The 16,200-nt window shown below is 38.0% G+C and overlaps 1 protein-coding gene across 1 annotated transcript; it reads right to left on the reverse strand.

Annotated features, from left to right (window-relative positions):
* Positions 1-2,165: 2,165 nt before the first annotated feature.
* LOC133337476 (complex I assembly factor ACAD9, mitochondrial-like) lies at positions 2,166-9,544 on the reverse strand (the record flags this gene model as incomplete). Its single annotated transcript, XM_061545696.1, is given in 7 exon segments — positions 2,166-2,692; positions 2,762-2,947; positions 3,012-3,150; positions 3,215-3,719; positions 3,783-4,298; positions 6,731-6,797; positions 9,494-9,544. Coding segments are annotated over 7 exon segments (1,989 nt in total), but the record flags the coding sequence as incomplete, so codon positions are not given.
* Positions 9,545-16,200: the final 6,656 nt, after the last annotated feature.

Raw genomic sequence — 16,200 nt, forward strand, 5'->3', positions numbered from 1 at the left:
AGTTCTGTGATATATTTATTTTTTACTGTGATTTTATTTATTTTATTATTTAATTTATTATTTATATTATTTAAATTCCGTTTTTTAATTAAAATAAATAATAAACAAAATTAAAAATTACTAAAGTTAACAAATAAGTGCAATATTCAGAATAAGCAGTATTTTGAAAAGAAATTATAACTTTTATTTTGTAATTAGATCAATAAAAAAACTGCTCCTGAAAATGTTGGAAAAAAGCCAACGAAAAAAAAACAGTTTTTATTTTCATCAAAAATACCTGACCAAAAAAAGCATAAATAATTAATAAAATACAAAAATTGGTCAATAACATACATAAGTAAATGAAAAATATTTTATCATTGACTACAAATTCGAGCGAAAATTGTTTATAAGAACATCTCGTTTTTATACAACAGGCATCCAAAATCGATAGATATTTTTAGACGGTGTCTACATATGGTGTATTCTCTTATACCTTCTATTGTAATAGAAAGTGGACTAGCTGAAGGAGGAACCGCATTCAGTATTAAAAAATAATAATAATTTTTTCATGATATATCAATTTATGTATAAAACACCACATCATTTCAATGATATCCAAGCGAACTGTGGAGATTTTTGAGATATATTGGGCGGTATCTCAGCCATAGCTTGACGAATGTTGGTATTAATGTGTACAAGAGTAGAAGCATAAACACGATCTTTCGAGAAGCCCCATAAAAAAGTCTAAGGTGTCAAATCGCATGATCGATATTGCCACAAAGAGAAATTACGCGACCAGAAAATGTTTCTTACAAGCAAGTCATATTCGCTCGAGTCTGCCACCGTCTTGTTGAAACCACATATTCTTTAAGTCATATTCTTCAATAGAAGGCAAAAGCAGTCGTTTCTCATATGACCATCGTAGTTTTCGAAGAATTAAGGCCCAATCACAGCTTCGGACAAAAGCGGTTACATTTTCTGGATGTAGTGTCTTCCCTTCAATTACTTGAGTATTCTCAGAACCCTAAATACGACAATTTTGTTAATTTACCATACCCATCGAGTGAGAAATGTGCTTCATCGCTGAAGAAATTACGCGACCAGGAAATGTTTCTTACAAGCAAGTCATATTCGCTCGAGTTGTCTGGCACCGTCTTGTTGAAACCACATATTCTCCAAGTCATATTCTTCAATAGAAGGCAAAAGCATCGTAGTTTTCGAAGAATTAAGGCCCAATCACAACTTCGGACCAAAGCGGTTACATTTTCTGGATGTAGTGTCTTCCCTTCAACCACTTGAGTATTCTCAGAACTCCAAATACGACAATTTTATTAATTTACCATACCCATCGAGTGAGAAATGTGCTTCATCGCTGAAGAACATTTTGTTCGAAACCTTGTTCAAGCACCCTTTTCAACGTATGAATGGTAAGCTGATTTCAGTTTTCGCATATGCAAAAATGCATTTAAACGAAAAATAGGTTTAATAACTATGTTTGATAGATATTGAATTCCAGTCCCCACTAAGACAGAAATTGTACTCTTCAATAGGAAACGTAGCATCCAAAATTTCCTTCACCACAAACTAACGTGGAAAGGAGGAGCGCACTAAGAAAGTACTAGTAGCATCTCTCATCTCTCTTATGTCTCTCACTTCTAAATGGCATATCAACGGAGTGGATTATTGCCGACTATGTGAGGACGTGGAAGAACTGGAAACAATTAAACATATACTCTGTAGATGTCCATAACTGAGTGACAGACGACACAGACAGTTCGGCAAATAAGAAATTTAAATAAAACTATTTGTCAATTGAAGTATATTTCCCATTTCCCCTCTAGACGATTTCAAGTACTTTGGTACCAAGTAATGCCCCTTTTTACGTTCTCAAAGGAAATTACCAATATTTACCTCATAACAATCTTTTAGCAATAACATGGTAGTCCACGAGGAAAGCTTCTGTCCAAACCAGCGAGTGTATTAAGGACTGCATAGTTCCTGCAGATACAGTTAGATCAGTTTTAGTAAATATTAGTATCCGTTCAACTTTAGGTACAGCAGCATCCATTAACATTACGCTACAAAAAACTATCACATTTAGAAAATAGGCAAAAACAATCCTTAGTTTATCTTATTTATTTTAATTAAACTATACCGGTAGTCCAAACAAAAATTCTTCAACAATTTAAAAATTATATGTCAACGGATGTGTTGCAAAATAGCCTTTACTCTTGACAATTTGTCGCGACAAACGTTGCAAGTTATTATCGTTATTCACATAGCTTCCGTTGAATATTTCTTTGGTTATGGTCATTACTTTATCTCTTCCATCGGCACAAATGGCCATGGCGGTGAGCATTTCATGATCGGCATGTTGCAACCCTATACAATATGAACGTGAAGCACGAGCCAAACTGGAGAACATGGCATAAATAGTGGTGGCCATATCAGCAACACGTCTCGATTCGTTATGTCGTTCAACAATACCACTACCGTAACGGGTAAATAATAGATCAACACACATTTGCAATCGGGCCACAGAATGTTCCAAACATAGGGCGGCTGGTTCGAGAGTGGGATGTAAATGTTCTTTGCAATCCATTTTTGTCACCGGATTATCAATGGTTGAACGGTCCATGAATTTGGAGAAAATATGGCCGGGATTATAGAGAGGATTACGCTGCTTGCGTATATTATCACCCATTAGTGTCTATAATAAAATATGCAGAGGAATTCAAATAAAATATGATTATATTTTTTATTTCATTCATTTACTTACCCCAGCATGTTGCAGACCAGCCAAGGCAATGAAAATACTTAAATTATCTACTGATTCGCCTTGTGTATACAGGTGGGAAGCATTGCGGAAAAATTGTTCTGTTGTTTGTCCCGCTATCAAAGATTTGGGTCCAATTAAATCCAAGGCACGTATGGAAATATTTAAGAGTTCCTTGAGTGTGAAATACTAAAAAAGACAAACAAACAAAAATCAAATAAAACAACATCAATTGAGTTTGGGAAAATTTTACCTTAGTCACTGCCGATTCCACAGCCACATCAGGATAATTAAACTCATCTAAAAGACCAGCCGTCATATATATCATACTCTCCATGCTATAGACTGATAAATATGATTTTGCCAAATGGGTTTGAACTGATTCTAAATCCCTACAAAAAGAACATAATTTTATTAAACCCTGCTGGGCAATTTAGTTTTAATTTTCCCACTCACTTCATTACCACACCACACAATTTCCGATCAATACATTCTTGTGAAATTTCATTGAGTATGCTCTTGGCCAAACCCAATCCAACCATGCTATTACGCAGCCGACTAGATTTCAACAAAGCGTCGGCAACAACATTTCCCTCATGGGCATGTCCCAAAATACACGACTGTGGTACGCGAACATTTTCAAATTGTACATGATGTATGGCAGTAGTGCCACAGCCAATTGTCGCATGACGATCACCAATCTTTACGCCGGGCATAGTTGAATCCACTAAGAATATTGTTGTGGAACGGGCAGCTTCAGTTTGTACATTGGATTTACTAGTTTGGGCTACCACTAGGAATAGCTGAGCAGCATCTGAAGATTTGGGTGGACAAATAACAAATGCTTTGCCACCATTTAGAATCCAGGTATGGGTATCAAGTTCATGATGAGCTTTAGTGTTGAAAAAGTCATCTTCGGCGCCATCAAATTCAAAAATTGCCTCCGAGGCCACAAGGGATCCTAGAAATAAAATCACAAAATAATTAATCTTTCTGTCATATAATGAAAATTATACAATCTCACCATTCCCCAATTTGGTCAATAGCTGATTCTTTTGCTCATCCGATCCCAATTCTTGTATTACATCCACAATTGCCCGATGACCCAATAGACTCAAAGCAACATCGGTTGCCGCTGATTCTGGTTCACTGGCCATTAAACTTTCACTATAGCCCCAACCTTTACCATCAAAATCCTTGGAAACATTCAAACCATATAGACCCAGGCTTTTCAAATTGTCCGGCAATTCTTTGGGCAATGTCTTCTCACTTAGGAGCATTTCCTGTGTTAAATCCTCGTTAAAGAAATTCTTCAATGGCAGCAATTCATTTTGCAACTTTGACATATCTTCACGATTAATAACTTCGGGAAATGCCAATAGCTCATTGTCAACTAGACCGACAAAAAAGTTCTTGACCAATGGTAAACGAGGTGGTAGCTTTTTTGTAGTGGCACCGGCAACTTGTTCCTCTGGTTCGGGAGCATCGGTAACGGAAGAGCTTGATGCAAATCTGTTGCTACTCGAGATGGCCAATCTACCTGTTGTTTTATTAATTAAAGCCAATACTTGTGTTGTACGCAACATTTTGTGCGATTTTTTCCTTTTAAATCCGCAACCGTTTTATCATTCACGTAATTATTATTTTTCGGCCAACGGCATGTATGCTGCTTCTTCTTGTTGAATATATGCACTACGAGATGTGTTGCCATATGATTTTGTTTCGGTTTGCTTCTTCATTATATTGCTATTCATTGGAAATGGTTACTCTTAGTGGTGTTTCTTTAAAATGGCAATGCCGTATTAATAAGATAATTGGCAACGCAGTCATGTAATGACATCAGAAGTACAATATGTGGTATGTTCCCGTACTGCAAGAATCTACTAGATTTTACTATTTTCTTCGATATCATAAAGAAAAATTCGTTATCGTAGTAAAAAGTAGTAGATTCTTGCAGTACGGGAACAGACCATAAATTTTTCGCATTCTCAATTAAGTGTTCATGGTACAATTATATAAGGAAACTGTGAAGAAAATTTTGTGCACATTAACCCTTTGGCGTATTTCCACGAGTCTGACTCGTGGTACAATTTCTGTGCCTAACATGATTATCACGAGTCTCACTCGTGGTACAATTATTATTATTATTTTCGATTCTCATAATAATAAGAATAAAACTAGTTGATGCCGTGCACAACATCTAATCTAAAATAAATAGTTTTATTACATGCATTCACATTTCGTTTTGCGGCTGTTCTTAAGCATCAAAACCGGTTTACTTAGTGCAAGTTGTGTGCTAAAAGTTGGAAGCGAACTTCGTTGCACTAATTGATACGTCAAAGGGTTAAAGGGCTAAAGAGAAAGTTCGCGTTGAGCGTTTTTTGTTATCGCGTTAACGCACGCAAAAAGTTAAAATATATTTAACTCCGAAGCGCAGCGCACATCAACTTCGAGCGTTTATGTTATCGTTTCCTTGTGGTTGTTGTATTTTCGATAACACAAAACGCAACGGATGGCTCAACGCGAGAATTCTGCTTAGCCCTTAAGGGCTAAGCACGATATGCGCTTGTGTTATCGTTTCCTTGTGGTTGTTGTATTTTCGATAACATATAACGCGACGGACGGCTCAACGCGAGCATTCTGCTTAGCCCTTAATGTGCACAACATTTTCCTTACAGTTTCCTTGTATAATTGTACCATGAACACTTAATTGAGAAGGCGAATAATTTAATTTTAGGTCTTCGACTTAAAATCAGTCTGAAAATATGGCTCAACGCGAGCATTCTGCTTAGCCCTTAATTACTCTCAATTTACCAATGAGAGAGAAAAAATCGAGATTAAAGGGGTAAGCAGAATAGATCCCGTGAACCACCGTTACCATCCGTTATGTATTATCCAAAATACAACAACCACAAGGAAACGATAACACTAGCGCTTAACACGACCATGATTCAATAATAAGGTCGCCCGATAAGGCCAGATCACCCGAGCTTTCAAAATGATTTCGATTGTGTGAAAACGTAAACAAAATATTTGACAGTATGGTGGATTTTACTCCAAAATTGTCGATAACGATTGCTTCTGACTCGACATGTTTATTGGATCATGAACACGACCATTCTGCTTAAGGGCTAAACAGAATGTTCGCGTTGGGCGTTTTTTGTTATCGCGTTAACGCACGCAAAAAGTTAAAATATATTTTACTCCGAAGCGCAGCGCACATGAACTTCGAGTGTTTGTGTTATCGTTTCCTGTCAAACCTGCTCAAAATCAATTTTTTACTGTTACCGACTAATGCAAAATCGACTAGAAATGTTATTTTTTTATATGAATTGTTGTCATCAGACGAAATATTGAGTTCATCTTTATCGTCCATTTTGTCTTCTCCTCCCATTCGTTAGCAGGTGGAACGTTTTTCAAAAACCGTTTTTTTACTCGAAAACCGAACCGTTCCTGAACCCATAGTCAAGTGCATTTCTTAAGTTTTTTCCGATACATTTCTATTGCATTCCATAATTATAAATTCCAATCTACTTCAAAGATGTCCAACAACAATAATGGTCAATGGGAAACTGTAACAAAATCGAAGAAATTTAAAAATCTCGAGAATAAGGTTGTGGCCTGAACCATTTATATAGGTTGTACGTATATAAATGGGTGTTTGTATGTGTCCATATTCTGATAAGTTGTAAACAAAACAATGAGTTATTATTTTTCCTTTTAGTTGGAAATTGAATTAATATTTCTCTACATTCCATTACTGAAAGTGCATAAAGGGCAAACTATTATTGTGTGTCCATTCAATGTCGCTTATTCGACGGATTTTAACGGCGTCCAGAAACCTGTTTATTGTAATCAGCCGGCAGTTTTTAATTAATTCCAAAATGAAATAATATCGTTATTTTCCGAAATAATTTTGAAACATTAATAGGGGAGGAAGATTTCATGTTCATAATAATTTCGTATTCATACAACTAATATTCGCAATATCTGTGTAATGATGCACCAATTGTTGTAAATGATGCCACATCAGCAATTGCTGTAATAAAACTAGAGTTGTTTTTTCTGATACACAATCAAATATAAGCAAAGTTTGAATATTTTATACTAAATTGTGTAACCTCTGTTTCATTTATGATTTTTTCCCTAAACAATAGGGGGTTTGTGCTATTAGTAAAACCATTTCTTGTTAATGGCATAAAAATGTAATGTCGAATTTTATATGAACGATATATGTCCTTTTTAAAAATAGTGGGCAGTTTATATTTTTGGGCAACAGGTTATTACATATTGTTTATTATGAGTTTTAATATATATTATTTTTATTTTCAGTGCCTTCCCATCAAATTCGAAAATTGCTCAATGAACGCGGCAAGGCTGGTAGCAAAGATGTTTCCCCTTCAAAATCAAATACAAGTACGAAATCGAAAACATCAACGCCCAAAAGAACAGCCACCAAAGCCGAAAAGTTTGGACCAAGCTTTTAAAGCACTAACTCCAAAAGATTTTACCATTCAATTAGAACATTTCCAATTGTTATATCCCGGCGCGAAATTAACTTGGTTAAAAGTGGTAAGTTCATAAATTGAATAATCGTTTACCTTTAATAGTTTAACGTTATTTGTATTGTTTTGATTTCAGATAACCGGTTATATAAATTCGAATTTACAATTTGAATGTGATCCTGTTTTTTCTGGTCGCTCTACATCATATCCCGGAAATTTAGCATCATCCGAATTTAAACAAACATTAATTGACTTCTTGTCATCGGAGGGTGAAGAAAATCTAAATTACTTTTTCCATTATACTCTATTGGAGAGTATGTGTACTGATTTAAATAACAATTTACCTGTTGTAGGGTACAAAGTAAGTCAATGATATTCAAATTTATATTCATTTATATATGTTAAATATGGTAGTCAAATGACTACCAGATTTAAAAGTAGTTTTGTAAAATTCGAAATAATATAAAGTTATAGTAGGTTTACATTGTACCGGATTTATTAAATCCAGTAGATCTTATTGTCAATTCCATTACCTATATGTCAAATAAATCTTCATAGAGGAGGTTAACCCGGCTAAAAGTTCTAATGTAAATGTAGTGTTATAAAAAAACTTTTTATCGATTTAAAACTAAATATGAATGTTCGTTTCGACTATTACCAGCCAATTCAGGTTCATTTCTTCAATAATATTTAATTCAATATATTTGATATATTTGTATACTTATCGATATTTATTTTATCTTTCCAGTTTATGTTACAATTAATAGCTAGAAATTGGCCACAAATTTGTTCCTCAAATATGGCCAGTACCGCAATGCTAAAATATTCCTATCAAAATCGTAGCAATATCTGCTTAAGTATATTGTGGGCGATAGGTCAAGGAGGCTATGAAAATCTGATGGTGGGCATAAGAGGTAAGCTGCAATTTCATTATGCAAAAAGGAGACTGACTAATTTGTAATTTTCTATATTTTTTGTTAGTGTGGCAAAATTTAATGCTTCCAAATTTAGAGATGAAAAGTTACTCTCGCTTTGTAACCGAGTACATTGAAAAGATTTTGAATGTGGCCACGGATCAAAGGTATGTATTTTATTTTCATACAAATATACCAAATGTTAACAATAATTTCTTTTCATTTATTTTATCTCCTTAGAATATAATTGAATCAAAATGAGTTCTTTGAAATATATAATGCATTGAAGGCTCCCTATCCTAGTTTACCCCGAGATTGCCAACAATCTTTAGTTAGAAGTTAGAAGTTAGAAGCGGTCAACTTGGCCCAACCACTTAAAAGTGCGTCAAGGTCAGAAACTGTGAATGTAAGCGTAATAGTTTTTATCCTCCTCGGTAGAGGTTTAAACTGCCGGTCGTATCGGTTCGCGAGATACCGTTAGAAAGTTAGCTTGTCTATGAATAATAATGGTGGGATATATTTCGGAGGAACGTTTTTAAATGTCTATCGCTATATCGTACAAATCCAATGTACGGTCAAGATCTAATTTCGAATTTATTGTCCGTGACTTTATTGGCTTTAGAACCGCATTGATATCCACATATATGGTCGCATTCTACAAACACTTATCCCAAGCTTCTTGGCAAGAACGACTATCTACATGATAGCTAGCATCCATGCTGTGAATATAATCGAATTAGTATATGTAAGATAACGCTAATAATTTAATTAATAGATTATTCAACATTTAATACCACATTTCACCTACTTAGGAAATAACACGATATTTTGTGTGGAAAAAAGGTTGTAGTACGATAATTTTTCCAGTAAAAATTACTCAGTAACTTATGTTGAGAGAACTTGCTCTCTCATGTGAAATTATTGAAAAATCGTTGTTATTTGAATTTTGCGTGTGAGGCAGTGATCATTTGAATGATTAATTACAGGGTTTAAAATGCTAACGCCAAAATAGCAAAAACACAGAAAATTGCCGCACTGCTAACTAAATTCATCCTCAAAATATGCAGCACAGCCAAGCACAACTGCAACAAATAGCAATACATTACGAATAATTTTAGCAAACAAAACTAAAGCTTCTTGATTTTCGTCAGCAGCTACAAAATAGCAATAAACAACTACAACATAATTGTCAACGCGACTAACAACCAAAGCTTACAATGAAGACTAAGCACCTTGACTGTGGCTGCTTAGCAAGATTTTTAGCAAACAAAACCCGAGTATTTTTCGAGTTCAGTGTTGCCCATTGAAATTTTATAAATTATATGAGAGAATTAAAAATCGCGATTATGATAATTTAATTTTTTCGAACAAAGACAATTAGTAATACTTGTTAAAGAGTTTAATTTAATATATTATTTAGTTTTTAGTAAGTTTAAATTAAATAAAAACGCACAAAATGAAATTCCTTTTTTCTAATTTCTGCGTTGGCAACACACAAACATAAAAACAACCCTCGGCTGATTATTCGTCGGCAGCGAAATATGAATATGTAGTCGTACTGCCGATTAGTCACAACAAAAAAAGCTCGCATGTGCAATACGTGCTTACACGGATGCTACGAACTAAAAAAGCTAGCCGTTTGCTGATTTAGTCATAATGTCAATTTTTTTTAGCAGTAGCTCTGTAAGACTAATGCTAATATTTTTTGATGCTGCATTTTAAACCCTGAATTAATTATCCATCGCTACAACAAAAAACTGATTTGAAAAACGACTGTTTCTAGAATAAAGACAAATGTCGCACCTTGACAAATTTGAATTTAATTCGCATATGCAAGTTCGCATCAGGGCGAAATAAATACAAGTTATCAACATACGACCTTTGTAAAGCCACATAGCCCAATATTCCTGATGAGCCGCTTAATCAACGGCCACTTAACCACTCATTTACTGAACTTTTATGTTATCAAAAAACATTCAGTAACTATTTGTACAACTTGTTACAAATTATTGGACTGGATTGAATTATTGTCAAACAAACCTATTAATATTGTTACGAAAATAACTTTAGATTTAAGATTAATTTAGATGAATTCCGTTAATTTAAGAATTTGAATTGTAACGTAAATTTCTACTACGCAGTTTATTCGAATAACTTCACAACAACAACTACTGTATAGATTTTTCTACATCCTTCCATTTCCTCTTTCATTTTCTATTTTGTTATTGACGTACAATTCTTGTTAAACGTCATCATTGATGATCGCTTAATTCCTCTTTCTTTGTTACCCCCTCGCCTGTATATGTGTTGTTGTTATTGTTTACTCAATGAAAGGTTGTATGTGTTTGTTGCATTTGTAGATAGTTCGTAATCTAGGTGTTACCAGATCGTCTAGAAACTTCTGTAGCGACAGGCGAGGCTCATATAAATAGGGGAAATGGAAAGGCAGTTAGGCAGTTGTGAATCAGATCGCGAATTGAAACCGTCAAGTAACGTAAAGCTGTAAAGTAACGTGCAAAATAAAGTGTGTCAATAAACTCATTGTAATAATCGTAATCAGAAAGAACCCGCGTTTCATTTAGTACGAACTGTGCTGGGAAATAAAACAACGTCTACACGGGATTAAGTAAAATCCAAGAACGTAACAATTGGTGTCGGAAGTGAGATTACGATAGTACTACGATGAAGTTTAAGGATCTACGAGTGGAAGACTTGAAGAAGGAGCTGAATAAATTGGAATTGTCCTCTACTGGCAACAAGGCTGAACTCCAAAAACGTCTGTTGGATGAGTTCGAGCGCCGTGGTATGAACATCGATACATATGAGTTTGACAGTAAGGATGAAGTGGATTTATCGGAAATGGGCGAATCCAACGGTGGGGAAGTCTCGTCAGTAGCTGCCAGGGGTGACGATTTCAGAGAAATGCTGGCTAAAATATTCGAAGAGAATTCCAGAAACACGAGACGAATGTTCGAAGAGAATTCCAGGAAGTCAGAAGAAAACTCGAGACGAATGTTCGAAGAGAATTCCAGGAAGTTAGATGAACTCAAGGCGGAGAATTGTAGAATGTTTGACGAAAATTCGAGAATAATGAACGAGAAACTCGAGAAAATTACAGAAGTTATTGGAAGGAGAGTGGAAACCGTGGAGGTCCAAATTAAAGAGTTGGATAAGAAAGTGCAGTCGGTCGACGAGAAGATTCTGTCTGTGGATGAGAAATTTCTGGCCCACGACCACAGGTTTACGAATCAGGAGAAGAAAATGTCGGAACTGGAAATCAAAGGTGGTCCGGTGCGAGTTCCTGATAACACGCTAAAAATCAAACCTCCTGTATTCGACGGCTCTACGTCATTCAATGTTTTCAAGTTACAGTTCGAGACAGTGGCTTCTAGAAATTCGTGGAACGACAGCGACAAAGCGGTTGCACTACTTCTGACATTGAAGGGCTGCTGATGTTATACAGAGTATTCCTGTCGCTTCTAGGAACAACTATGAAGATGTTATTGCTGCACTGGAACGTAAGTACGGTGGCGAATATAAACAAAACATCTACCTTATGGAATTAAGGGGAAGAGTACAGAGGGCGAACGAGACGTTACAAGACTTTGCAGCTGAGGTGGAACGTTTGGTGCTAATGGCGTATCCAGGAGAGAATCACCCATTGGTGGACCGTATGAAAATCGAAACCTTTGTGAATGGCATACGTGACCCTGAGATTAAATGTGCAACATATGCGTCACCAAAATCGTCATTTGCCGAAACCGTGTCGTTTGCCCTTGCCCAAGAGACGGCAAGAATAATTGTTAAGCCCCAGACCCACAAGATTCGCCAACTGGAGACCGAATGTAGCGAACACAAATCTCTCGTTAACTCGATCGAGGACGCCGTGAGGCGGGTAATAGAAGAAACAAAGTTAGTAGGGACGACTAAGCCCAGGGTTAGATGCTACAACTGCGATAAAGCAGGTCATATTGCGCGCGAATGCAGAGCTAAGCGCAAGCGATCCAGGTCATCGTCACCACCTCCAACGAAAGATGGTAGAAGAATGGCTCAACAATCCACCAATGAGTCACCGTGAAACTAAATCGAGCCAGTCCAGCGGGGCATGAACTGGCTCCCATCGACGATGGCCCCACAATCTCCATAGCAATAGTACAACAGAAAAGTCACAACCTAACAACAACTGGGTACATCAATGGTGACAAGCGGGTTCTGACGTTAGATACTGGCGCATCAAAGTCCATCATAAGATCAGATCTGGTAAAGGGAAAAATAACGCATCTTAATGGAGTCAGACTGCGCACAGCAACGGGGGAGCCCGCGACAGTAAACGGCAAGATTACCCTGAGACTAACTATTGCCAATAAATCGGAGAATTACGAGTTTATAGTTGCCGATATCGTAGACGAAGTGATAATAGGCGCAGATTTTATGATTGCCTTTGGTATCAATCTGGATATGAAAGAACGTGTGATGACCTGGTCTAACGTCGAAATTCCGTTAAACGTGGGCTACGATGAAAGTACACCCATTAGACTTCTGACTACGGACCATCCAGAGATAATACCTCCCTGTGCCGAAGCAATAATATGGGTACCAATGAATGGAGATTGTGGAGCCGAGAAGTTGTGGGTGGTGGAACCAGTAGAAAACATAAACAGTAACATCCTAATAGCGAATGCCCTGGTGAAAAGCAACAAGGACGGATTGATTCCTGTTAGAGTTTTGAACCTGTCAAACAAGCAAGAGCAAATTTGCCAATTTTCCGATGTTGGACAATGCACACCAGCTGAAGCTGTAATTAATTTGGAAACTAGCACCGAAAAGCCAGCAGCCATGGAGAAGAAGCACCTCGACGGCTACATAAAAGAGTGGACACACCAATTATCACCTTCCCAGAGGAACAAGGCTAAGCAGCTGTTATGGAAATATGCCGCTACCTTTGCGTTGACAAAAGAGCACCAAGGAAGAACATCAGTGGTGAAGCATGAAACCCATACAGCAGACGCGAGACCCATTAAACAGCCTCCAAGAAGTGTTCCCCTAGCAAAAAGAGACGAGGTCCAGAAGCTGATAAGTGAAATGGAAAAGAGTGGTGTAATAGAACCATCGTCAAGTCCATGGTGCTCCCCAGTGGTCTTGGTCAAGAAAAAAGACGGAAGCACCCGATTTTGTGTGGACTACAGAAAGTTGAATGATGTCACCAAGAAAGACAGCTATCCGCTCCCAAGAATCGACGACACATTGGACACATTAGCCGGGACGTCATGGTTCTCCACCCTCGACCTGCAGAGTGGGTACTGACAAGTAGAGATCGCCGAGAACGATAAAGAGAAAACAGCGTTTGGCGTTAATGGGGGTCTCTGGCAGTTCAATGTCATGCCATTCGGACTCTGCAACGCCCCGGCTACATTTGAAAGGCTGATGGAGCGTGTGTTAAAAGGGCTGCAGTGGAAGTCATGCCTCATATACCTGGATGACATCATAGTCATGGGACGCAACTACGACGAACACATCAAGAACTTAAGGGATGTTCTACAGCAGCTTTCGTCTTCAGGCCTCAAGTTAAACCCGAAGAAGTGCAGTCTCTTCCAACGAGAGGTGAAGTTCCTGGGGCACCACGTGACGCCGGAGGGCATATCGACGGATAAGGAGAAAATTCAAGCCGTCAGAGATTGGCCGCAGCCCCGAAATCTCCATGAGCTTTCTGGGTCTCTGCACCTACTACCGTCGATTTGTCCCAAATTTTGCCAACATCGCCGCCTGTCTACACCGCTTGACGCAAAAAGGCCAGAGGTTTCAGTGGGGCAACGACCAAGAAGAGGCATTCAGAAAGCTCAAAGACCTGCTATGCAGAGCCCCCATTTTGGCATATCCTATACCTGGCGGAAAGTTTGCTTTGGACACAGACGCAAGTGCGTGCGGCATCGGTGGCGTCCTTTCCCAGGAAATCGACGGACAGGAAAGAGTCATCGGGTACTACAGCCGGACATTGTCGAAGCCTGAGAGGAATTACTGTGTGACGAGGAGAAAGCTGCTTGCTGTCCTTGAGAGCGTTAAACACTACCACAAATACCTATATGGTCAGCATTTCCTGCTGAGGACCGACCACGCTGCTCTCCAATGGTTGCTGCAGTTTAAGAATCCGGAAGGTCAACTAGCCCGTTGGATCGAGAGGCTCCAGAGTTATGATTTCAGAATCGAGCACAGAAAAGGCGGAAAACACGGTAATGCTGATGCCCTGTCTCGTCGTCCATGCAAGGTAGAATGCAGGCATTGCTCAAAAGCTGAGAATAAAGAGAATATCGTTGATGTCCGACTATTGCAGTTTGAGTCGGGTGAAGATTGGTCGACGGAACAACGAAGTGATCCCATTCTGGGCAAAATAATTTCGGTCATAGAAACGGGCAGGCGACCTAGTCGCAAAGAAATTACCTCCGAAAGCCCTCTTTTAAAATCCTATTGGGCCCAGTGGGACAGTCTACTTATAATAGATGGTTGCCTATATCGTAAATGGGAAAGTGAGGACGGTAAATCTCACCGGAACTTGATCGTCGTCCCAGACTCCAAAATAAGAGATGTCTTGTCGGAGTTTCACGATGGGCCAAGCGGAGGACATCTTGGCATAGCAAAAACCGCTGAAAAGGTAAAGCAGAGATTCTACTGGGTCGGCTGTCAAAAATCCATTGCCGACTGGATCGCCAATTGTGAAAGGTACATAAGAGCTAAAGGTCCAACACGGAAGAGTCGAGGCTACATGCAGCAGCATAATTCAGGAGCCCCTTTTGAAAGAATCGCAATGGATGTAGCTGGACCGTTCCCAACAAGCGACTCTGGAAACCGGTATGTCTTAGTGGTCATGGATTACTTCAGCAAATGGCCAGAGGTTTATGCTATTCCAAATCAAGAAGCCAGGACAATTGTGGATGTGTTCAGCAAAAATTGGATTTGTCGCTATGGTGTTCCATCTGAGGTTCATTCCTATCAAGGTAGGAACTTTGAATCAGCGATCTTCAAGGAAATGTGTGACTCCTACGGAATCAAGAAAACCAGAACGACGCCTCTACATCCACAATCAGATGGCATGGTGGAAAGATTCAATCGTACCCTGGAAGAACATCTACGGAAAGTGGTGGACAGTGGCCAACGAGACTGGGATGAGCATATTCCAAAGTTTTTACTGGCTTATAGATCGGCCATTCATGATTCCACATCCAAAGTCTAATACGTTTAAATCAATATTTTATATTGTTACGTTCTTGGATTTTACTTAATCCCGTGTAGACGTTGTTTTATTTCCCTGCACAGTTCGTACTAAATGAAACGCGGGTTCTTTCTGATTACGATTATTACAATGAGTTTATTGACACACTTTACTTTGCACGTTACTTTACAGCTTTACGTTACTTGACGGTTTCAATTCGCGATCTGATTCACAACTGCCTAACTGCCTTTCCATTTCCCCTATTTATATGAGCCTCGCCTGTCGCTACAGAAGTTTCTAGACGATCTGGTAACACCTAGATTACGAACTATCTACAAATGCAACAAACACATACAACACATACAACAACAACGTCTACACGGGATTAAGTAAAATCCAAGAACGTAACAATATAAAATATTGATTTAAACGTATTAGGCTTTGTTCCTTGCATGTATGTATTTCTGTCTGCCACTGTTGTCATATTTGACATATCTCCAATACTTTGGTCCATGTAAATGTATTTCTGCCGGTCGTCACTGTTTCTCATATTTGACATATCGCCGAGCCACATAACTACAACACTGCCAACATTTCGACTACTCGGTACTCGATACATACATGACATATGGTTACTTGTTTGCCACTTTTCCCATCTTTCGTTGTTGGTTTGGTGTTAAACGTGGGAAAAAATTTTAGCGGAACGGCAAATTTTGCAACATTTCTGCAATAACTATAAGGAAAAATTTTGGAAATTATAAACATTTGAGGAAAACCCAAGGTTTTCATTGAAGATTTCTGTGAAATAGTTACAACAAA

Source organism: Musca vetustissima, unplaced genomic scaffold (genome assembly GCF_032173495.1).
Source record: "Musca vetustissima isolate MV318-11 ecotype Yass unplaced genomic scaffold, APGP_CSIRO_Mvet_v1 utg5354, whole genome shotgun sequence".
NCBI classification, from domain to species: Eukaryota; Metazoa; Arthropoda; class Insecta; order Diptera; family Muscidae; genus Musca; species Musca vetustissima.